Here is a 25837-nt window from a genome sequence, read left to right as displayed (position 1 = left end):
AAACTGTCTATTGATGGCCCTAAACTGTTCTGTACTGCTGCTTTTAAAATGATTATTGTTGACTGCACTGTATTTTATTATGTATTTATATTGTATTTGAACTTTAATGTTGTACGTCGCCTAGAGTGGTTTCGGCCAGATAGGCGACACAAAAATTAAATTAATTATTTATTATTATTATTAAGTTCTACAAAGTAAGCATAATCCTTGGCAAACAACCTGCCATCTGGTTAAAAGGAAGCCTGAACAATTAACCTGAGTATATGGGTGATGCCAACGATACACCATGCCATTATTTTGTCAAAAAGTAGTGAAGTTTGCTAGCATTGATTTATTCACAAACTGAACCATTCCAGTTTAAGTCATTTTACCTGAATTGTGGGCCATTACTATAGGCTGTTGCATGGGTAAAGTCAGGCACAGATTTGGCACCAGGCCTCTGGAATGGTGCAATTTGTACAGGTGTTGAGATCTGACACCTGCAGTGCTAGGACTAGGGATGACTCCAAGGGGTAGTGGCCCTTTACCTAAAAATTTCCCTGCTACCCCATTCACTCCCCCAGCTTTCACTCATAATGCAACACAGCCCTACTGAGCACAGATTAAATCCTTGCTCACCTAATGACTATTTAACTGGATTAGTTTTTCTGGAATCTAGGGATAGAGAAGATTGTTTGGTCTGCTTTTTTAAGTGAACTAACTTAATTTGCACCTCCCAGACTAATACACAGATTGGAATGTTGTGATACATTTTCTCAGCTCAAAAATATACCAAAATGCAGAGCTTGGAAAAGTTACTTTTTTGAACTACAACTCCCATCAGGCCAATCCAGTGGCCATGCTGGGTGTGGCTGATGGGAGTTGTAGTTCAAAAAAGTAACTTTTCCAAGCTCTGCCAAAATGCTTTTTAAAGCATATTTTAGGATAAGATAGATTTAAAAATAAGTCAATTGAGGTAAAATGAAATACCATTTAAACACATATTTTAGGATAAAAGACAAAAAAATGGATTATTTTTTTTAAAATCACAGGTTAGTTAGAAATGAGTCAGAATGGATTTATGAATCACCACATATGAAACTGACACAGATCAGAAATAGACTGATCTATCCATCCCTACTGGAGCCACTCCTGGTTGGCCTGGCAGCTGCCAGGAGCTGCCCTCCAGAAGGTCACACAATACAAGCAATCACCTGAGCTGCACACAGGACCAGAGCTTGGAAAAGTTACTTTTTAAACTACAACTCCCATCAGCCCCAGCCAGCATGGCCACTGGATTGGGCTGATGGGAGTTGTAGTTCAAAAAAGTAACTTTTCCAAGCTCTGCACAGGACCACCTGTTACTGTTGAACAGGAAGAGTATAAGTCAGTCTCTCAAAAAGGTATCCTAATGGCCTTTTGTATTTTGGGGAGCTACACATACTAATGCAATGGTGCACCTTGCTCTGCAATTGGTAAGTATTAAGAGAGTCTGAGAGAGTTGCACGTGCAAGGATTACACTCTTGCAAGGCACAGGATTCTGTGGTCAGCGTGGCAGCCACCACACAACCTATCACTTCCATTGGTGTGGCTACGGTGCCTCATTCCATTCCATTCACTCCCATGGCTGTAAGTCCTGAAAGCCAAATGTTTCCAAAATAGGACAAGCAACTTTAACTATGATTATTTGTATTATTATAGCACTTTCCCCCTTTGGAAATGTGCCTACAGAAAAGCCTAAATCCCACTGAAGCCTTTATCTGCCAAATGTTTATGCTGCTGTGAAGAAAAGGGGAATTGCGTAGTTTACATATATTCCATGTAAATGACTGTGCAAACCAGATGTAGCTTGCAAGGTACCTTATAACTCATCTCTGCTGAGCAATAAAGCTGTTCTGGCAAAAGTATGAGAAATTTACCACTGTTTTCTGTCAGTGGCTACAACAGATGGCTGGCACATGCCTGCCTTGCTAAATGAAGTGGGATCTCTGCAGCATGATTCTTTGATCTCTGGTGGCAGGTCCACAACACCAAGATGCAAAATACTACAGCAGAAGCAGAATCTAAATATTAGACGTTCAGAGCTTTGCTTTTGATACAAAGATCCCCGTTTCTTTCCTTTCCTTTTCCATTCTGCCCATAAGCATGTTCACATTACACATTGCAACTGAAGTATGGAAGTCAGAAAAGGTATTTATCCTGTTCGGTGATAGAAATGCACACTAAATGTACCGTTCAGGGTACTGGGTCAGGCACAACTGCCTCTGCCATAACCAGCTATGTATCTATGGCTATGTAAAGTCATCTACTGCAGCTATTGGCTAAATGGTGGGATAAAAAGATAAGACGTAAGAGGTATTGATGAAAAGGTGAATCGCTGTAAGTGTTATGAAAGGCGGCTTCAAAAAGAAGAGCACCATGTCAAATACATCCAAATAGGAGGGTGGCTTATGTACACTCACAAGTTGACAACTAGGGTCCTCCACTATGCTTTTGTTTAAATGTTAACAGCACCTTTGGATAAAATAACAAAAGGAGGGGAACAACAGTCTCTTAAGCCATTGGTGTACTGTAACAAATAATGTATTTACCTCTGAAAGGGAGTCTAGGATAACAGTGGTCAACCGTAGCACAGTCAAAATTCCCTTCTCCCCAAACCAATTTCTGGACTACATAATGCCTGTGTCAATCCAAAGGAGCTCAAGTCATGTTGTTGGAAGACCTGGGTATGTTTAGCCTGGATAAAAGAAAATGAAGGGCCCTCATGCAGAAGATGGTGCAGACGTCTTCTCTGTTGCTCCAGAGGGCAGAACTAGAACCACTGGGTGGAAACTGTGGGGAAGCAGATTTCAGCCAACCATTAGAAGAATGTCCTACTGGTAAGAGGTGTGGAACAATGGAATCAGCTGCATCGGGAGGTGGTGGACTCTCCTTTGGAAGAGATATTTACACAGAGGCTGGACAGCCATCTGTCAAGGATGTTGCAGTTGCATTCTGTATGAGCAGGAGGCTGGACTACATGGCCCTTAAGAGACCTTCCAACTATGATCCTATAGTAAACTATCTGCCACTCTGCTCTGTGTTTGTCACTCTTTGAATTAGGGTTTGCCAGGTTCTTGGCCTGAGACTAATCCTGTATCTTTAGGAGAAGAGAAAGTCAGCCAAGTGCAGGTGTTCTTGCAACCCTGTAATGAGAAATACCACAAGGCAGAATTGTTCCTTCCCCCTGCACAACTTTTATTTATTTATTTATTTTATTATCATTATTTTTACCCCGCCCTTTTTCCAAAACTGGAACTCACGGCGGCTTCCAGATAAAAGCACACATATAATTAAAAACATACAAAGTCTAGATTAAAATCGAATTAAACTATTTACAGTATTAAAACCATTCATACATACAGTTAAAATAATTCAAACTCAGTTTAAAATAATACAATTAGACAATAGCAATGCAGCACCCTTCAAATCCTGTCCTTAACAGCTTTCAGTTCCAAAGGCTTGTTGAAATAAAAAAGTCTTTGCTTGCCGACGGAAGGACTGCAAGGAGGGGGCCATTCTTACTTCCCTAGGAAGGGAGTTCCAAAGCCTTGGGGCAGCCACCAAAAAGGCCCTATCTCGCGTCCCCACTAGTCGTGCTTGTGAGGACGTAGGTATTGAGAGAAGGGCCTCTCCTGAGGATCTCAGGGCCCGGGCAGGCTCATATAGGGAGATACGGTCTGACAGATAGCCTGGGCCTAAGCCATATAGGGCTTTATAGGTCATCACCAGCACTTTGAATTGTGTCCGGAAACAGAGTGGCAACCAGTGGAGCTTTTGTAACATGGGAGTCGTATGGTCCCTGTAACCAGAACCAGTTAACATTCTGGCTGCAGCACGTTGCACCAACGGAAGTTTCCGAACAGTCTTCAGAGGCAGCCCCACGTAGAGTGCGTTACAGTAATCTAAATGGGATGTAACTTAGGCATGTGTCACCGTGGCCAGATCAGACAGCTCAAGGAACAGGCGCAGTTGGCGCACTAATCTTAATTGTGCGAAAGCACTCCTGGCCACTGCAGAAACCTGGGCCTCCAAATTTAAAGCTGAGTCCAGGAGCACACCCAAACTGTGAACCTGCGTCTTCAGGGGGAGTGTAACCCCATCCAGCACAGGCTGAATCCCTATTCCCTGATTTTCCTTTCGACTGACCAGGAGCACCTCTGTCTTGTCTGGATTAAGCTTCAATTTGTTCGCCCTCATCCAGTCCACCATTGATGACAGACACCGGTTTAAAACCAAGACAGCTTCCTTGGAGTTAGGTGGAAAGGAGAAGTAGAGTTGGGTGTCATCAGCATACTGATGGCACCGAACCCCAAACCCCTGGACAACCTCTCCCAGTGATTTCATGTAGATGTTAAATAGCATGGGGGACAAAATTGAGCCCTGAGGGCCCCCACAGGCCAAAGGCCAAGAAGTCGAACAGGAATCCCCCAGCACCACTTTCTGGGTTCGTCCCTCCAGGAAGGAACGGAGCCACTGTAAAACAGTGCCCCCAAGTCCCATCCCAGCAAGGCGGCCCAGAAGGATACCATGGTCAATGGTATCGAAAGCCGCTGAGAGGTCCAGCAGAACCAACAGGGACACACTCCCCCTGTCCAGTTCTCTGCGTAGGTTGTCTACCAAGGCGACCAAAGCTGTCTCCATCCCATAACCAGGCCTGAAACCAGACTGAAATGGATCTAGATACTCTGTTTCATCCAGGAATCCCTGGAGCTGGGCAGCCACCACATGCTCTATTACCTTGCCCAAAAATGGGATATTGGACACTGGCCAATAGTTATCCATTATGGACGGATCCAGGGAGGGCTTTTTCAACAAAGGCCTTACAACTGCCTCATTTAGGCACACTGGAACTCTGCCTTGTTGTAAGGAGGCATTGATCACTCCCTTCACCCACTCAGCCAGTCCCTCTCTGGCGCTTTTAATGAGCCAGGAAGGGCAGGGGTCTAGAAGACATGTGGTGGCTCTCACCTCTCCAAGGATCCTGTCCACATCCTTGGGCTGTACAAATTGAAAAGAATCCATTATTATTGGACAGGCAGGAGCCAAAGTTACATCCACTGAGACTGTATCAACTATAGCATCCAAGTCGGAACGAATCTGGGTGATTTTATCTGCAAAGTGCCATGCAAATTCTTGGCAGCAGTCTGTTGAATGGTCTATATTATCCCTACGGGGGCCAAGATGTAAAAGACCTCTGACCACTCAAAACAGCTCCGCTGGACGACTCCCTGCAGAAACAATAGTGGCAGAAAAGAATGCTTTCTTTGCTGCCCATACTGCCATGGAGTAGGCCTTCAAATAGGCTCTAGCCCGTGTTCGATCAGACTCGCTCCGAGTCTTCCACCAATGTCGCTCTAGTCTCCGTCTCATTCGTTTCATCACCGCCAGCTCCTTGGTAAACCGGGGGCTAGGCTGGCTCCACTTCGTGAGAGGGGACGCTCAGGAGTAGGGTTGCCAGGTCGGAGCCATTCAAAAACTGGAGAAAATGGGGGCGGGCCCTAGTGACGTCACAGGGCGGGCTCTAGTGACGTCATGAAACAGGGCAGGAACAGTTCAATTACTGTGCACCCTCCAGTTCCAAAATAGAAACCCCAAACACTCCCTCAACTAGGAACAGGGGCAGAAGAGTGTGGGGCTGCAAGGTCTGGCCAGAGCAACAATTCACTCCTTTTCCTGCATGGAGCTCTAGGTTTGCTAGGTATGGCACAAAAGGGTGCTAAGGGGAAGGTGACAACTCCAAAAGGGTTATATGGGTCTCAGTGATGCTAGTTCATAGAGCTATATGATGGAGGCTATGTAAACCCATCAGGCTTTTAACAATTGCACAACCAGCAGCCATTCAACAGATACACTTTTCCCCATCTTCATGCTGGAGGGGGAACTGCACCTACTGAATTTTTGCCTGTAAAGCAATGTTCTGCCTGCACCTAATTCAAGATGTATAGAAGCCTTCACAAGAAGAAAAAGGTGGCAACCTTACTTGCTTGTCCTTTCTCAGAGCCTCTAGTACAGATATAACCCATCTCCCAGTCCCAGCAGGGCTCCTGTGAGCATTTCAATGGCAGAGCTGCCACTTTTCCAGCATTGCTTCTCCTGTGTCTTTGGGTGCTTCCAGGTGTCTTTATTTATACAAAAGTATTTACATACTACCCTTTTGCAAAACTTCAGGGTGGAATACAGCACCATAAAAACGTTAAAAAACAATCATTAAAATGGCTGGCTTCTCAAAAAACATTCTATATTTAGGTAAATACAGGGGATCAGTACTCCTCATGCGTGCATGCTTTTTACAGTGTCTGTACAATGCTATTGGCATCAAAAACGCTAGCCTACATTCCCCTCCACTTTAATCCAGATTTACCTTTCTGTGGAAAAATCTGTTAAGTTTCTTTTAAAAACATCAGTTGCCAATGACCCATGTGCAATATTAGCTCAGAACTGCCTACACTGACTGGCAGTCGCTCTCCAGGGTTTCAGGTGGGAGTCTCTCCCAGTCCTACCGGGAATTGCCATGAATTAAACCTAGGGCCTCCGCCATGCCAAGCTGGTGCTCTACTACTGAGCAAAGGCCCTTCCCTAGCACAGAAAGAAAGCTCTAGGGAAAGCTTCACTGCCTGAACTTCGGCCTGCCAGGTTGTTCTTAACTGCCACAGAAGCATGGGCTGCAAAATTATAATAACAACGATGATTCCCCAGGCAGAAATTCAACCAGTGTAGCTTCTTCTCTCCTCCCTATTTCCCCCCCCCCGTTGGTACCAAGTTGCCCCTGTTGCTTTTCTGCCTTGCAAGTGGGCAGGCACCATCTGGAGGCCCCCAGATAACCTCGGGGGTGCATTTTTTTATGGGGCGCTAAACCCTCGGAGGCCCTCCTGGCGGCGGATGGGAATCAAGAGGGAGGATCCCCTCCGACTCCGAGGCTCTTTCGAGCAGGGCTCCGCCGGCCTCGGGGGTCAACGCCGCGGTCTTCCCGGCCTTCCCCTGAGCTGACGAGGCCGGCTGAGAGGATAGCTGGGGAGGGGGACGGCAGCCCCGCACAACCCTCACCTCTTCTGGCGGCGGCGGCTGCTGAGAGGCCGGGCAGCGAGAACACGAGCCTCGGGGTAGCAGTGATGCCGCCGCCACCAGGCGCGGCCCCCGGCCCAGATCCAGAGTGGCAGCATGTCGGTCTCTGAGGGCAGCAAGCGCGGCAGCCGCGGCTCCTCCTTCCCCTGCTCTTTCTCCGCCCTCTAGAGGCCCAAAAGCCACCAGCGGCGCCCAGCCACAGCATGAGGAGGAGTGAAGCGGGCGTCCTTTCCGGAGGAGGGGAACCGGCTCCGGGGCTAAGAAGGAGCCGGCCCAGTCCGGCCTCCACTGCCACCGCCTCTTCACGCCTGCTGCTGAGGCTGCTAGGCCGCTCGGATGCGGTTGCTAGAAGATGGCGTCTGTGAGCAGCCTGAAGAGGCGGTGGCAGTGGAGGCCAGGCCAGGCCGGGCCGGCTCCTTCTTGGCCCCGGAGCCTGTTCCCCTGCTCCGGAAAGGATGCCTGCTTCACCCCTCATGCTGTGGGTGCTGCTGGGCGGGAGCGGCCGCGATGGGGCTCAGCAGTGGCGGTGGCAGCCGCAGCGTCTCTGCCTGGGGGGCCTCTGTCTTCTTGAGGCAACTTCCTCCTCCTGCGCCTGCGCCTCTCTGGGAAAAGGCAGGCGGGTGGGCGGGAAGACGCTGCTTCCTCCTCCTGCACCTGCACCTGCCTGGGAAAAGGCGGGTGGCCAGAAAGAGCCTTCAGCAGCATACGCATGCATGAATCACGCATGCGTGACTGAGGGGGCCACTGAAAAGCCGGAGATCCACCAGTTTAAATAAAGTCTAGCCGGAGGCCGGAGACGGCCCCCTTTTGCCAGAGACTCCGGCAGAAAACCGGAGACCTGGCAATCCTACTCAGGAGCGATCGTGTCCACCGACCTGGCCATTTCCCCATTCCAGAGGTCAACCAGAGCTTCGACAGAATCGCCTGCCGAGGTGACAGGAAAATCCCCAAGACCCCTCAGGAAACCATCCTGGTTGCCAGGCCCAGCCTCCAAGAGGTCTTCTGTATCTTAAAAGTTGTTCAGGGGGAAGGGAGAATTCCACCTTGTGTTTTTTTCTCATTACAGGGTTGCAAGAACACCTGCACTTGGCTGACCTTCTCTTCTCCTAAAGATACAGGATGAGTCTCAGGCCAGGAACCTGGCAAACCCTACTTTGGATTTATTTATTTATTTATTTGTTTGTTTGTTTGTTTGTTTGTTTGTTTGTTTGTTTGTTTGTTTATTTATTTATTTATTTAATTATTTGATTTATATCCTGCCCTTCCTCCCAGCAGGAGCCCAGGGCGGCAAACAGAAATGCTAAAAACACTTTAAAACATCATAAAATCAGAACTTAAAATACATTAAAACAAAACGACATTAAAAACTTTTTTTAAAAGCTTTAAAAACATCTTTTAAAAAAGGGTTAAACTTATTATTTAAAAACATATTAACAAGCAAAAAACACATATTAGCAAGCAATTCTAACACAGAATTAAAATGTTCATCATAGAGTTGGATGGCAAATGTCAAAAGCTACAGCAATGCATATTCTACAAGCATTCTTATAGAGAGGCATCTCTTCTGTATCCCTTATAATTCCCTATATATTTACTTTCCACCAATTAATGGAGATAGCCAGCCTTTTTATATGACCTTGCTGCTATCAACACACATTTCTTATTCCTACTACTTTAAATATGCCTGGACTGAAAGCTGTCACTCTGTGCTTCATTATCTTGCTTGGATGAGAAAGAGACAGGTGCACTGCAACAAAAAGTACCCTGTCCCCATGCTCTTAACCCAAGGACAGGGAGCTCCCCAGTGCTGGGGGGGGGTCTTCTGTAAATATGATGGTGGGTGTAGAAACCATCTAGCAGACCTGGATGGCTGCTGGGTCTGGGATTTGCTCTTCTCCTATCAGTTTGGCTAGGCACAAGGCTTCAAGATTGCTCAAGCCTGAGTCATGGCACCCAAGAGACAATTGTGGCTGGATACTCAGACCAGCTCCTCATGTATAGTCACGAGAGAGGGGAGATATCCTACTCACCCCTCACACATACTTATCTCACTTGATCAGTTAATGCACAGATGGGGAACTTCAGGCCTGGAGACCTCACTAGTAACTCTCTCTAGGCCATGCCCCCTCAGCTGGTGACTCTCCTTGCTGGTCCATATCTTCATCCTCTTCAGCCCACCCAACAAGAACACCTCAAGTACTAGAACCCAGTGACTGGGAGGGAAGCTAGAGACCACTTAGGCACACATCAGGGAGGTAACATCATTGCCTCTACAATGAGAACTTAATATCATATTTCCAAAGATATTTAATAGAATTCTTTGAAATAAATGTCATCCCTGAAGTAACTTGTTTGAATATCTGACACTAGGGCCTCTGCTAACGCCTCCCCCAGGTCACCAAGGCACCTCCCCCTCCCCTTCTCCCAGCTCACCAAGGTATCCCCTCCCCCAATTGCCAAGGCACCTCCCAACCTCACTCTACTCTCCACCTGGTGTCGCTTGTACTCCTTCCTTCCCCCCACTACACTGCCTGAAGGAAAGACCTCATGGCCTCCTATGAAATGGCTCTGTGGGTCACTCAGGCCACCAGCCACCACCTCTCATTCATTTGTCTTCCTTCTCCCCTGGCCTTAAGCCCAGCATGGCTGGACCACCACTCACCACCACCCACTCACTCTCCTTCCTTCCCCCAGTCTTGAGTCTAGTGTGGGTGGGCTGCCACCTGCTCACCTTCCTTCCCCCCCCACCTTGAGCCTCGTGCGGCTGGGTGACACTGCAGTTTGCAGCACCAACTTCTGTGACCAAGCAAACTCAGTGTGATGTGTTAAGGGCTTACAAAAATATTATATAGTTAGTTAGATAGATAAGCATATATGAAAGAAATTATAATCAAAAAGCTTCAGAACTCTAAGAAAAAGCAAGCGGAATTACAGCTAGTAAAAATATAACAGAACTTAAGTGCCTCCACAAATGGGATCAAACAGTATATGGCCATCTTATGCTACTAAGAAGCCAATATGAATACTAGTAAAGTTGTAAGCCTGAAAACCATACAAATGCTATCAAACATCAAAAGATGGCCTGAACATGTAACAGACGTCTAAACTTTTATCTAAGATCTTAAAGGAGGAACAAAAGAAGAAACAAAACACACAATATCATCAAAAACAGCACAAGAAATAGAACAACAGTATCAGTGATGCTGATTTTCTCATCATTAAATCATTCTGAAGCAGTAATGAGTCTTTTGCTACAGTGTAGCTACTAAAATTTAACATCACCAGATTAACAATTGTAGAAGCTCCATTTACAGAACAAAATGTAATTACAACTATTAAAAGCAAAGCACCAAGACCTGATCACTGCAGGATATTTTTAAAAAAATACATAGCAGAAAGATAACAACTAGAATAAATGAATCACTTAAACTTAAAATCTTGCCAAAATCCTGGACAGAAGCACAGGTGGTAGTACCTAACCCTGTCAGACTTGGCATTGCCACAGTCTAATATCACTTCTCAACTAGGACTTTAAAATATGGATGACAATAATCACTTAAAGACTTAACAACTTAATAATCTCACATGGACTAAAAACAAACATGCTTTATTAAAAACAGAAAGATAGAAAACCAATATCAAGAGACTTATGAACCATACAGAGATATTCCATTTGCCTTATGAGCAACCAACATTTATCTTTTTGGGTGTCAAAAAAAGCCTTTGATTGAGTCAAATGGAGTTTTCTGTACAGAACCTTGGAAGAATTTAATCTGGGTGGCAGGCACTTCAAAACATGGGTCTCACTAATGTATGAAAACTCTATAGCAAGTGACTATGTTAGTAACTCCATGCCCTCTCAGCTTGTATTGCAAAGAGGGATAGCAAGAAAGTTCATTCTCCCATCTTTTATTGCCCTTTCTCTGAAACCACTTGCAATATCAATCAGAAGCAATAAAGGAATATTTTGAATTCATTCTGAACAGTAGTGTAGTGGCAAATTCAGAAATGCAGAATCCCTTCATGAGTCACAGCCATGCCACGCCCTCCATCTTTGCTGCTGAGTTGAGAATGCAATCCTTGTTAATGCCTTCACCCACAACAACAGACGTCCCTAGGAGCCAATAAGCATGAAAGGGAATAGTGTTAGCTACTGAAAAGAGTCTTCTCAGTGGCTGACTCATCCCCTTTCACTCTGATTGGCTCCAATCATCAGGAAAGGATAAGGAAGCATGTTAGAAGACACTTTTAAATGGCTAACATACTCCCCTTTCATGCTGATTGGCTCATAGGATGCTGGAGATGTAGCGACCCTGCTAAGACTCTGCTCTCAAAAGGTATGTGGTCTAAGACACCCCCCCCAAGACCCTGGACAACTACACCCCTGATTCTGAACATGCACATTTAAAATGTCTATGCATGCAGATGATATGATGTAACATGGACCAAACTGATAAGCGTTTAACAAAACACTTTTATCTTTATTCAATGAAGCATCCAGTAAACCTAGAAAAGTCTGGTGGGAATCATTTACACAGTTAACATGCCATTTGAAACAGGAAAGCAATTGACTATGCTCAATGATTTATACTGGAAGACAAACCATTTAGGTATCTGGATAAGCCATGAGCTCCAATCACTTCCAGAATATAATCATAATAAATTAATCACCAACGTTGAAAAAAAATAAAAAAGTTGCCAACATATAATCTATCATGGCTCAGTACAATAGCTACAGTTAAAATGAACATTGTACCACAAATATTGTTCTTATTCATTAATATTCCACTAAGGCTCAATCACTCAATTACATAATACTATACAGTTGGCAAAAGATGGTAACAAAATTTATATAGCAGAACAGCCCTTCTAGGGTAGCCAATAAGGTATTCTTTAGGGGTGGCATCAAAGAGGGGGCAAGGGAGACAAGCCCCCCAAACAAAGACCTTGCCTCCCACCTAATATATTTTGCCCACCTTGAAATATACTTTGCCCCTTCTGTGCCCCCCCATTTTTTTTCTGGTGTTTGCCCCCCTTTTTTTTCCTGGTGCCATTTCTGGTATTCTATCAGAGTATCAATAAAGGAGGTGTTGGAATACCAAATATTATACTTTATTACTATGCTGTAAACCAAACTTTATGAAGGATTGGTATCTACCAGGTAACATACTTATAGTGGGGGGGAAATATTTTTTACTTATTTTTTAATTTATTTAATTACAATAGAATAATGATCAAAAACACTTTCATATCACACAAAGAAAAGAGAAACAGAAGACAAATGTTTGCTGCATATCTTAATTATAAAACTATATAAATCACATTAATCAGTTAATTAATTATTTAATTCCAATTAGGGTTTAGGCCCAGTTTTGACATGAAAACAGCTTTGATCGCCCTACATGACGCCAACAGAGTGGCAGAGGGAGTGTGTCCCTGTTAATTCTTAATCTCTCAGCGGCTTTGAATACTATCAACCATGGCATTCTTCTGGAGTGGTTGTCTGATTTGGGAGTGGGTGGCACCGCTCTGAGGTGGTTCCAATCCTACTTGGATGATCATTTTCAGAAGATGGTGCCTGGGAAGTATTGTTTAGTCCCATGGAATCTTCAGTGTGGGGTTCCATAGGTTTGATTTTATCCCCCATGCTTAACATCTACATTAAACCACTGAGTGGGATCACCTTGAGCTTTGGAATGTGTTATTATCAATATGCTGATGACACACCACTCTCCTCTATGATATGCCCCTTACCCACGGGTATGGGACAGAGCCAACAAACTGAAGTTTAATCCAGATATTGGATTCATCTAGATATTGAGGAGTGTTTGATTTCCTGCTTTTGTAATAATTGATAATTAAATCTTAATAATGAAAGATAATTTGCCCTTCATAAGGTATTCATTTGATCTATTTTTTTGGTTATGTTGATATTAAAATTCTCTCCCCCTCCCCCAATACCATAAAAAGTTCATTACCGATGTTTTAGCCATTTCCTGCTTCCATCTTGTTATTTTATCTGGTAGAATCCAGTTTTGAAGCACAACAGTATCAAGTTACATCTCGCAAGGCCACTTCTTTCTGAGATTTGGTCCTCATTCAAGCTTTTTTTTTGAGAGCCAGTGTAGCATAGTGGTTAGAGTGTTGGACTACAACCTGGGAGACCAGGGTTCAAATCCCCACACAGCCATGAAGCTCACTGGGTGACCTTGGGCCAGTCACTGCCTCTCAGCCTCAGAGGAAGGCAATGGTAAACCACCTCTGAATACCGCTTACCATGAAAACCCTATTCATAGGGGTGCCGAAAGTCAGAGTTGACTTGAAGGCAGTCCATTTTCAATACCTTTTTAGCTACCTGGGGTGGGGGTGTTGGCATCCCAGACAAACTTCATAATAATCTGCTGCCATTTTGAAAATATACAAATGCCATGCTTTAAAGGTGATTTCCAAAAAGGAAAGAAATCAAAGTCTGGTTAAAACCTGCATTTTGAGCATGGCTATTTTCCCCGAACATGACAAAGAGGGCAAAGACCATTTTTCCAAGCCTTTAACCACTTCCCTCAGCAGTCTTTCATGATTATCTTGAACTCTTGATGAAAGATTAGTTTGTAGATATTCCCAGTTGTCTAAAACAAATGTGTTTATGTTTAATTCCATATTTGTTATGATAAGAAATGACTGTAAATTGAAACTCAACCAATCTGATTTATAAAGATTTTATAGATTTATTTTAAAGATGCTTAAAGTTTCATTTTAAACTAGAAATTGAAGTAAAGTTAGTTAGGATTTGAAACAGCTTAGAAATTGATTCTTAAGGATGTATTAGTGGCAAAATTGAAACTCCTGTGTGCATAGTCTAGCCCCTTTAATTTTGTTACCTATCCTGATTGCAATTGTGGATTCTACTCTGATTGCAAGGAGTATTGACAGAGATAATAATTCTGGCATTTTCCCATTAACTATAGTCTTTGTTGAAAGGTCACTATAAATCGTATGAATCCAATTCAAAAACTGGCTCTCTATTCTGCATGCCTCCAAAGTTTTCCATACATAGGACCACTCAACCCTGCTGAATGATTGTAAGAACAATAATGCCCCTTGTTTAAAATATTTCAAATATTCGTTAATAATTACCAGACATCTTACATTAGTATGGATTGTACACCCTGGAATAAATCCCGTTTGACATTTGAAAGGTAAATATAGATATAGGTATATAATTTTACCTATATTGATCAATATAACAGACCAAAATTTAAAGTCTTGATTGAACAACAATATTTGTCTGTAAGATGTTGCTAACATGGTATCTTTACCTGATTTGGCTATTAATATAGTTAGTACTGTATATGCTTCTTCCCAAGACTTAGGTGTTTTCCTGAACTCATGCAGTTATTCATAGTCCTCAATAGTGGTTTAAGGAATTGGTCTTGAAGTGGTGTATAATATACTAAAATAACCTATACTATATTGTAATGTTCTATACTAAAAAACTGGTCAAGAAAATATATGATTTTCTCTCTGACAAACAAGAACTGGACCACAATCAATTTTGCTTAAGGGAAAAGGGGGGACCCAAGGAGCTTAAATTTATCTGTGCAAGAACAAGAATGGGATTGATGGCTCAAGAATGTCCATTCAGCATTAATGAATACCAACCAAAAGAAAGTTTTAAAATCAGTGGCACCTTGCCCTATATAAACTGAACAAAATATATCACTTTGAGATTTATGCTGGCAATGTCGATCATCAATGGCAGATCACATGCATATTTTTTGGATGTGCCCACATATGCATATTTTTGGACTGAATTTTTTTACTGTTATACAACAGATTACAGGTTACCATCCTACCCCAGAATCTCAAAGTGGTTCTTCTGTGCTATTTAAAATCCAAAATTTGTACAATTAGCGTCAAGTTTATTATTAACAGCCAGACTGTGTATTGGACAATATTGGAAAGTATCACAGAACTGTTAAGGAAAGTTTGGGAAATTGCTTTATTAACAAAACTTACATACTTCTCCATAGCTAAGCTAAACATACAAAATTCACAAGACAAGAAGTTTACTGAGAAATGGTCTTTATTGTAAATTACTGGAATAACAAATTGCAGGGCAATATACAGTTATTTCTCTTTTTTTCCTATTCTTTGAAGACCCTATCCCTGTTCATATTTCTATAGGCTAGGATCAGTCTTAATAATAGCAAATTTACATACTCTTGACTTTTTCACGTTATTTTCTATTGATTATTATTACCAAACTCTTACTTTATAAGTTACTGTATTCACATATATGAATACATTTTCTGTTTCTACTGCTTACACTCTGAAATCCTGCACTAGAGAGAGAGGGGGAGAGAGAGAAGTAGGAGTCCCTCCCAAAAGACTCCTAAGGGTCCTCAGCAGACTGAGGAAATAAGCAGAAAAATACTCATTAATAGAAACTTTAGAATAATTGTTATATGCCTTCAAGTTGATTATGACTTATGGGGACCTTAGGAAACTTTTGGGATATATTCATAGGGTTTTCATGGTAAGAGGTATTCAGAGGTGGTTTACCATTGCCTTCCTCTAAGCCTACGGCACCCGGAAGGTGGTCTCCCATCCAAGTACTAACCAGGCCTGACCCTGCTTAGCTTTCGAGATCAGACGAGATTGGGCGTGTTCAGGGTAGTATGGCCATAGGCCCTTTTAGAATAAGAACCACAAAATTACATAATCCTGAAAAAGCAAGTTTATACAAAGATGAGGGGAGGGGCCATAACTCAGTGGTAGAGCCTCTATTTTGTATGGAGACGGTCCAAATTCAATTCTTGGCATCTCCAGATAGGCTAGGAGAGACTCCTGCCTGAAACCCTGGAGAGCTTCTGCTGGTCAGTGTGGACACTCCTAAGCTAGATAGACCAATGCTCTGACTCAGTCTAAGGCAGCTTTCTTATGACAGATGCTGAATGGAATCAAAAGTGAAGCAAAGACTCAATGAAAGAATTGAGAATTATTTATTTGTTTATTTTGTTAGTTGCCTCATACCTAGTAGTCTCTAGGCGACTTACAACACATTTTAAAACATACAAAATGATGATGATGTTTAGATTAATGGTGTGCTGAATTTTGCTGCTGTGTTCATGGGTGGCAAAACTGGGGGCAATTTCAGTGATTTGGCCAATTCAGTGGGAAGCAAATTTGGGGGTGGAGAGGCAAAGCAGTTCTGGTGACCAGGAGCCACCATTCAACACACATGCCTCAAAGGGATGCTGCATGATGACTTTCCCATGTTGCACTTCTGGGGGAAAACTGCAGCCACCAGTGGAAGGCTGCCCTTTTCTCCCAGGGGCTCCAGTCACTGTGATGCTTCCTCTTCATGTAATGTTGCTCCCAAGGCTTTGGAGGCAGAAAATGGCAACTGACAGTCAGCAACAGTAGTCATCAGTTTTGGTGACCTGCAAGTTCCTCTCCCATCTTCAGAATCTGCTGGGAAATTTTGGCCCTCTCCACCCCACTGCAGCCCAAATTCAAGCCATAGAGATTCTCCTCTATGGAGAACTTTTGGCTCATCATTAGTTATAGACAGATAGTTGATAATAAAAGTGAATGGTTTTTCGGTAGAATAATGGAAACAATGGGAGTTTGATTAGGATCAAAATGAGAAAAAAAATATAAAAAGTGTGCAAGCATAGCCTACTCCAAGCGGCAGGCTGTGAGGTGACTGGGTGAGCAGGCGAGGAAGAGAAAGATCAGAGGACTTTCTCAAGAGAGGAGTAACCACAGTCTACTCAATCTAAGAGGAAAACCGACATGAAAGAAAGATTAAGGCTCCACTGAACTTTCACATTGTTTCAGTGCTGTTCAGTGGCCTTTGGTTCTTCTGGCTGTTTCTTCAACTCAGCACCATTTCCCTTCTTCTCCTTTTCCCTCAGCATAGTCCAGCTACTTTTCTCACTGCCATGGAACACATAAACATAGGAAGCTGCTTCATACTGAGTCAGGCCATTGGTCCATCTACCTCAGTATCGTCTACACCGACTGGCGGCAGCTCACCAGGATGTCAGATGAGGGTCGTTTTTCCAATCCCTACCTAGAGATGTCAGGGGCTGAACCTGGGACCTTCTCTAATGAAAAGCAGATGCTCTGCTACTGAGCTATGGGCCTTTCCCATCATTTTGTCATATTGGCTCAGCTGACCTACATGATTTTGTTTACATGTGTTTGGGACATCATCATATCCGATTACCGTGGTGACATCACAGGGATTGCCATTGTCTGTTAGATGGAATAGCACTGTGGGTAAAAGACAGTACTCCAATTTGCGCATTCTGGCTCTCATGAGAAGCAGCATGGAGGTGAGGCTGTGCTAAATACCCTGACACTATATATGGCTGGGGACCCTCTCCTGACATCTCTAGGGAAGCAGCCCTTGCATGTACAGCTACGCATGCATAGGCCCCTTTCCTGCAGACGTTCATGCTGTGTGTGTGGATGCCAGGAGACTGGCTCCTCAGAATACCACTCAACCCAGTACTGCTCCCATGCGGCTCCAGTGGGAGAGGGTGAGTGAAAGCAAAGAAAAACGAAGATGGTGCCCAGAAGAACAAACTTGGTTGCAATGAGCATCTAAAATTGCTAGAAATGAGAAGTGCTTTTCAACACTCACAAAAATGAACAAGAAATGAAGCAGCCCCAAAACAAATGTGCTTTTCCTCAACCTAGCTAGTCTTTATCTAACATTCTTGTGTCAAAGCTCATTGACTTGTGAATCCACTGAATTAACTTGATGGGCATGGAGTTCACATGAGAAAGTGGCCTGAGATCAGAACTCTCTAAAAGAGCTATGAAAATTCTGGCAAACCCTACCAAAAGGGAATGCAATATCAGAATGCATAAATGATGTCTAGCGAGAGTTGTATATTTGCTTCATACAAGTCGCAAAAGGAAGGAAATCAATGCATTTCTTCACAAAGAAGAAAAAGTTCAGACAATCTTACATGGGTTGCTTTTAAATAACTTCCTACTTATTGAAGCTCACTTTCCTGTGAGCAATCCCCATGAACACAATGGGACTTGCTTTTGAGAAATATGCATAGGTAGGTTTGGGCAGTAAAAGATCGACCGACGAAACAGGAAAGGCTTCAAAGCTTCTCTCTGTCACTAGGTAGCCTTTAAGCCAGCCACTCTTCCTCAGCTCCAAGCCCAGATCTGTAACAGGGATAGTAACAGGCTTCATCAGAAGCGGCCTGATCCCAAATCAGATCATTTTTCCATCTAGCACAATACTGTCTACACTACCTGGCGCTGGCTCTTCAGGGTTTCATACAAGAGTCTTTCCCATGCATACCTGGAAATGCTAAAGACTGAACATAGGACCTTCTGCATGCAAACCATGTGTTGTACCACTGAGCTATGACCCTTCCCCATACTGACTTACCTTACAGGGTTGTAATTTACTTTTCTTCTTCCTGTGTGTATATTGTATTTTCAGCACCTTTCTATATACACCTGATGATGATTTCTGAACGAGATTGTGAACTATTTGCCATTTTATGAACAGTGTTTCATTGAAGATTGAGAGGCAGAACCTTGTATACTTTTGCCTGCCATAGACTTGATTTATTAGTATTTCTTATGACAGGCGCTTCAAGGAGCCACTTTGTTGTGACTTTTTGGCACACCTTTGAAATACTTTCCACAAATATTTTCATAAACTAAATATTTGCTCCAGTTAAACATATTGCTTTTCTCTCATCTGCTGCCCCACGTTGTGCCAATCTTTTCCAATCTGAGACTCTCTACCTACCCTTCCTGTTGCTTGCCAGGTGAAATTCATAGAGTGAATATTGACTGGGATCGCTGGCATCCTTTGCTGGGCTTTTCTGAAATCGTGAGTGAATGGGGCCATTTTCCCCTCCGAAACAATCAGAATATCCTCTTCAAAGCCTGCAAAACAAAATGCATTCACTCAAAACAGGTGGGAGGTTAATCCTAACGCAGGATGAAAAGCAAACATCTCTACGCTGAAGAGTTTTCCAAGCAGACAAACATGCAGAGCTTCCCTCAGGGAGCTGCTTAAGCTTCCTAAACAGAAGACTTCTGTGGAGGCGAAAGTGTGCAACCCACGTGTAGATCATCATATGTGACAACTGTGCATGCACATCTTCATCTTTGTGTACCACTGGCAAGGAAGCTGCAAAGCAATTGGCTGCAGTGCACGGACACTTGGTAACAGACCTATGTGAGTGGATCATCACTCACGACAATGCTGACATGTGGCTTTGATCGCAAAAGCATGGGAATGCTTTCAGTACAGGAAGAAAGAACCACTTGTGGAATCACCACATTTGATCTACTTGCATGTTTCTTCTTGAGCTGCACAGTAGCGTTGGTTGTGTATTAAATGTGGCACTTATAAAGATGCCCTGAGATTTCTTCCTCTTGCTCTCCCTCTCCTTCATTTTCTCCAAGTCACATGTAAGAATCCCAACATGAAAAGAACTCAGCACAAGTTCACATGCTTCTTTCTGCAAGTGCTTATACACAACAAATGCTAACCCATTCAGCCTGAAGGGCACAATCCTATGCACATCTATGGAGGAAGCAAATCCCAATGAATACAGTGGGGCAGAATCAGTGCTAGAATTAAAGGAGAGATGGGGGACTTAGCCCCTTTACCTATTGTGATGGCAGCCTTTGGTATGTTTCCAAAATTTTGTGCAGAAAAGCCAGATTTCGCTAAAATTGGGAGTAGTTATGCGGGGTTTCAAATCCCCACATAGCCATGAAGCTCACTGGGTGACCTTGGGCCAGTCACTGCCTCTCTGCCTCAGAGGGAGGCAATGGTAAACCCCCTCTGAATATCGCTCACCATGAAAACCCTATTCATAGGGTCTCCGTAAGTCGGGATGGACTTGAAGACAGTTCATTTCCATTTTCATGTGGAGGATTGTGGATTTCATTAAGCCCCCCTTTCCAAGTAAACGTGCATAGGATTGCTCTGTAAGTATACTTGAAAGATAAGGTTTACTGGATAGAGCTCTGTCTAGTTTTAGTGTTAATTTGAATGAAGTGATATTGACGAAATTTGAATGAAGTGACATCTGATGAAATGGCCCTGGGCCTTTCTAAGGGTGCTTCCAGACCGGCGTTTACTGCAGGATCGACGCTCCTCGTGAATGCAACTTTTTCACACTTTCCACATCAGGCCCTTGGCATCATAATGCCAGCCCGTATCCCCCTCCCCCTGCTCATGCTTTAATCCGGATCTACCCTTTCCAATGAAAATCTTGGGAGTTAACAACAACAACAAACCCTGTTGCCAATGTCCCGCGTGCGAGACTTGAACGACCCGTTTCCAGACTGAAGCCCCGGCCTGAAAGCACCCGACAGTCTTTCAGGTGCCACAATACCCTTCTGGAAAAAGTGGGATCAAGTATCCCGAGAGGGAGGATCCGCCGGGGAAGTCCTACGGGAGAGCGGGCTGCCCGGCAAGAGAATAGGCGCTGACGAAGCGCTCGCTCGCCGCCTGCCTGCTCCGCTCCGTCCCCCCCTCCACCCCGCTCTCCCGCAAGCAGCCGCGCCGGCGAGCGTCTTACCTATCAACACGCGGGCTTGGTGAGCGTCAATCCACATGTAGAGGGTGTCCTCTTGCTGCTGCGCCGCGCTGCCAAGGCACAGGACGCCGCAGAGCCAGAGCGCGGAGCACAAGGCGCTGCTGCTGCTTCCACCGGCCATGCCGCTCTCTTGGACTTCTTCTCCGGCTTCTTCCCACAGGAGGTGGGGTGGAAAAGGTCTTCCCTCGGCTGAGGGCCGGCGTCCCAACTCTGGACGCTCCGGGCAGGCGGGGGAGCCGGGTTGGTTGCTTCGCCTGCCGCCTCCGGTGCGTTTGCCTCTTGGCAGCTCCAGCCAGTTGTGAGCGGGATTACGAGAGGGGGACGTGCCCTTAGAGAGGGACGGGAGCAAGCGCTCCCGCTTAGCTCCGCGAGGTGGCGCAGCGGCACCTAGGACTTAGGCAGGGCTCCGTCGGAAGTGGGGAAGCGAGTCTGGCGGCGGCGCCCGTGAACGTTGTGCGCGCGAGGTTGCGGTGGGGTGAGGAATCTCCACATGATTTTATGGGGCTGTTCTACATAAATGAATTCTTCCCCCCCCATGCGCTTTTAATTTTAATTACACTATGAGTTTACTATTCCTTAATCTCTGTTATCATTTGTGAGTTTTCTTATCTCCTCAAACTACAACATAAAGAGAGACACAATGTTTCACCCTCCTCCCCAATAGTGTACAAATATTTGTGCTTTAAATTGGATTCCTGCACTGAGCAGGGGACAGGACTCGACGGCCTTATAGGCCCCTTCCAACTCTATTCTATGATTCTATGATATCCATACATGTGTATATATTTATCCAACTAAGTCATTCTCAGATTAGACCTATGGAAATCAAAGAACTTCAGTTAAATCTGAGTATGACTAACATTCCATATCACTCATAATCTTTCACCCCAACACAAGCTTTATGTAAAATATCAAGACAGTCAGTGGTGGTTGGTGCCCATTGGGACCAGTGGGGTGGAATACAGGGAGCCCCAATAGTAGGTGGGGCCACAGCCAATGACAGGCAGAGCCAACTAATTCTAGTTAATTCCTGTCCTTGTCCCTGCTGAGTTCTACAAAGGCAACACTGAGGCTCAGGATGAGGGCAAAGCTGACAGGCAGTGCCACGCCCTGGACTGGCTGTAAGGAAGAAGGCAAGCAAGTGAGGCTGGGTGAGGGCAGAAAGAGGTTGGTGGGGCAGTGCCCCACCAGCCCCAATGGACCATCCTCCACTGAAGGCATCATATAACAATATATACAGATACAATGAAACAAAACAAAAAATCAAAATAATCATTAACATGACAGGCTAGTCTTAAGAAAATGTAACCAAAATAGGCCTGTCAACATAAAAAGGTCTTCAAGAGACACCTGAAAGTTTACAGCAATGATTACATTGTGTGATTTTGTACTTTTCTACTTTTTTAAAAAATTAAAAGATGGGAGGAGAAAAATTCTCACAGAAATAGTTTGTACTTGATAGTGCAGGTGACTTTTCAACTGCCAATAGATCAAACTCAGATCTCTATGCTGTTTCATGAAATGGTTTTATGTGTGAAGAATGATTGCTAGCAAAATTATGCGTGTGTGTATATTTCATCAGGTTGGTGTACATTTCAAATGGTGCTGAAATATTTTGGAGTGCTTTTGTTCTTGGGTTTTTTTTGGTGTGTGTGGGGGTGAAGATAAGCATTTAAGTCAAAATTAATAAAAATGTTTCCAGTGTTTGGAAAGTCTTGAAGATAGGAATGCATAACATTGACAGCTCAAGGTGTATCTGGGATCATCAGTGCAAGGGGACTTCAAAGAGACAAAGGCCATGAATTATTTATACTGGTGCCTGCTGATCTTGTGAGAGTTCACATATTTGTGTGTTTGCTTCACAAATTTATGTGCCACCTTTCAGGGCAAAGCCCTCCGAAAGTGGCTTATAAGCATATGAGTTGAATCCAATGAAGTCATTATGCTCACATAATGGAACTTCTCCCCCTGTGCTCCCCTGCACCCCATCTACTCTGGAGGGTTGGGAGCACGCAGGGGGTGGAAAGGGAGTGTAAGTTCGGCTTCATTGGATACAACCCATAATTAAAATGATACAAAACAAAATTTAAAATACATACAGAAAACACATACAAAACTAAAACCATCAGCAGTTGGCAATCCCAGCCCAACACGTTTAGTAAAATGCAGGCTGAAACAAAATATTTGTTAAGCTGTCAAAGACAAGGCCATCTTCCAGGAAAGAGTTCAAGAGATATGGGCTACCACCAAAAAGGCCTTGACTTTACTTGGCAGTCTGATGGACCTTGATGGAAGGCCTGTGAGTGAGGCCACTGAGGCCAATGATAAGACCCAGGCAAGTTCATATAATACGGTGCAGATGGCTGTTCAACTAACCTGGTCCCCAAGTGTTTAGGACTTCAAACATAAATATAATAATTGTGATCTTATACATGTCTATTCAGAAGTAAGTTCGACTGAGTTCAATGGGACTTACTTCCAAGCACGTAGGTATAGGAATGCAGCCTAAAATGAGTGTTTCTGGCTCCATACAAACTAGCAGCAATGGAGCACTTGCATGTGCTGAAATAAGTTTGCAAGCCAAATCCTTTATGTGGCAGCAAGTGCACATAATGACTACTCACCATGGGCTGAAAGCCAACATGTACAGTCTATTGAAGCATTTCCCTTGTTTCCATGGTCTGGTGGACATGTTAAATGCCCCCAAGACTTCTTTATTTGGGCTGGCTTTTGAGAGCTGGAGGGTTTTAATATCTCTTTTTACTATTTAAAATGGATTTCAACTGGATTTGGGGAAATATTTTATCCTTGCTTCTTAATTTGTTGCTATCCTTGAGTGACTGCTGTGCGCACAGTTACTAGATTTGGAAATAAGTTAATAATTAACCTAAAACATTGTGATATTACCGGCACTGCAATGTTTATTTGTTTTGAAAAGCCATTATTTTTGGGGGGAAAAGAATTTGTTTTAAAAACTAGCACAGAAGATAATATTACACTGTCATTTTAAGTCAATTTTAATGTAAATTGATTTCATTAATTTCATTAAAATTAACTGTGACATTTGTTCTTTTATTACTGCTGTTGTATTATTTTATTATGAAATTGTTTTTGTAATTGTTGTTTGCTTTTGTTGTAAGCCACTTCGAGCACAATTTTGTTTTGTAAGTCGCTTTGAGTTCCATTTTGGAAAAAAAGCGACTGATAAATATAATAAATAAATAAATAAATAAAATAATTAAAAATTGAAATAAACAGAAATGTCAGCTCAAATCATAAAAACTTGAAAAAGTGTCTAGAGTAAGAAAACAAAACAAATGCAAGATAAGGCATACTCAATGTGTCACACTCAGCTCCTGTTCTTTTAGAGCACTTGCAGCAGAGTTGTATGCATGTTTACTTGGAAGTAAATCCCTTTTGAGGCCAAGTAAGTGTTAAGGGAATCAAAACCTTAGAATAATTGCCAGTGAGCTCGAATGTCACTTAATCTAGACATCATAACTAGTGGCAAATTTGTCCATTGGACAGTATCATTCATATCATTAATCAGTCATTTTGTATTTACCTGGTGCTGAGATCAGCAGATGGGGCTCTTTTGGTAGTCCTGCCACCCTCAGAAGCTCTGTGGGGGCAGGAGATGGCATTCTCTGTGGCAGTCCCTAAGTTGTGGAACTCCCTCCTCACAGAGGTCCATCTAGCACCATCACTATACAATTTTTGGTGAATGATGAAGACACTTTTTTACCCTGGCCTTTGATACCTGGGGTGTATATTTTTAGGACCCACTCTATTTTTTTGTAATGTGATTTTGGTGTTTTTTCCCCCATTGTTCTTAATTATGTATTTTAAAAATGATTGTGATCCTTGGGACCTTTGGGCGAAGGATGGGCAACTAATAATAATAATAATAATAATAATAATAATAATAATAATAATAATAATAATAATAAAATATCTGTTGATGCTGTTAGTTTAACAGATGCATGTGTAATCCCTTTTAGTGTAATGTTGCCCTCTAGTGGCTGATCTTCTTAATACCACATTGTGAACAATTATTTTTTGATAATCTTAGAGGCACCTTGAATCTCAAATCACAATAAAATAAACCTGTTTCATTATGATGTTATTCATCAGGAGAGATTTTGTATGCTTCTTTCTCCCCTTAAGAATGCTGCAAACGTTTAAACATCTAACCATGGGTATTCTTTTTTTGCATATAATGCTGGTCTAGATTAAAAATCACTCCCATTTTTTGTTTTAGCTGTTTAAAAACCTTTTTATTCTGGTTTAGAAGAGTGCATTTATGTGTCCCCCAAGCCTAGTGCAAATTTAATTATTTGAAGTGTGGAATTGTTCACAAACTCTCAATTACTGGGATCCATGTCACATAGTAAGCATTACAAACAGATTTAGGGTGGTATATGATTAAAGCTGCAAGCCCATTTACTTGGGAGAAAGCCCCACTGATTCATTAGGACTCGTTTCTGAGTAGACATGATTAAGATTGCACTGTTAATCCTATTCAGAGAAGACTATACTAACTTGTCCACTGACGGTCCCTCAGATAACCTGGTCAGTCATACTCACTTGTTTGTATTGGACTGGTTAGAAATGGACTAGTTGCCATGCCAGTGAAGGTAACATGGGGATACAGCCTGCAAAGGAAGAAACCTGCTCCGCTAGTCAGACTAGTCTCCTTTGTTAATCTAATAGAGTGGCTAATATGTCTGTCAAGTCCCCCATTAACAAGTGTAAAAATCTGCCAGAGAGGCAATGTGGGTCATTTATAATTCTTTCAGGAAAGAGGCCCTCCTCCCCTCATCACATGGCTGGAGCCCCCCCTTCCTGGAGCCAAGGAGAAGTTTGTGTGTTTTTAGTCTAGTCTGAAGAAGTGTGATACTAGGGAGACACAGAGAGGCTTGCTCTCTGCACCATGGCTTTGGGGTGCCTCCCTACAAGCCTGATGAAAAAGCAAGATCTATTGAACTGCTAATGCTGTGAACCCCACCATTTTAAGCTCAGGTTGTGAATATGTGTAAATAAAAACACATATCCTATAAGACACCATAGTTTCTGCTGACCTTTCTACAGAAACCAAACCTGGGTAAGCGCAGGAACCCCTGGAAGTCTCACACTGTTCAGAGATTGT

At 43.3% G+C, this 25837-nt stretch overlaps 1 protein-coding gene and 1 pseudogene across 1 annotated transcript in view; both read right to left on the bottom strand.

Annotated features, from left to right (window-relative positions):
- The window catches only part of WIF1 (WNT inhibitory factor 1), a 62617-nt gene extending 41610 nt beyond the window's left edge, over nucleotides 1-21007 (bottom strand). The window contains exons 1-2 of the mRNA XM_061637821.1: nucleotides 20671-21007; nucleotides 18879-19018 (exon numbers count right to left, since the gene is read on the bottom strand). Of these exons, the coding sequence (XP_061493805.1) occupies nucleotides 18879-19018; nucleotides 20671-20809 (279 nt within the window). The 5' untranslated portion in view covers nucleotides 20810-21007. The remainder of the gene's footprint in view (nucleotides 1-18878; nucleotides 19019-20670) is intronic.
- Nucleotides 15662-15774, bottom strand: LOC133363502 (5S ribosomal RNA; annotated as a pseudogene).
- Nucleotides 21008-25837: the final 4830 nt, after the last annotated feature.

The sequence above is a fragment of the Rhineura floridana genome, chromosome 8, assembly GCF_030035675.1.
Source record: "Rhineura floridana isolate rRhiFlo1 chromosome 8, rRhiFlo1.hap2, whole genome shotgun sequence".
In the NCBI taxonomy this organism is placed as follows: domain Eukaryota; kingdom Metazoa; phylum Chordata; class Lepidosauria; order Squamata; family Rhineuridae; genus Rhineura; species Rhineura floridana.
The sequence above is the reverse complement of the archived record's forward strand: the minus strand, read 5'-3'. Positions and strand labels throughout refer to the sequence as shown.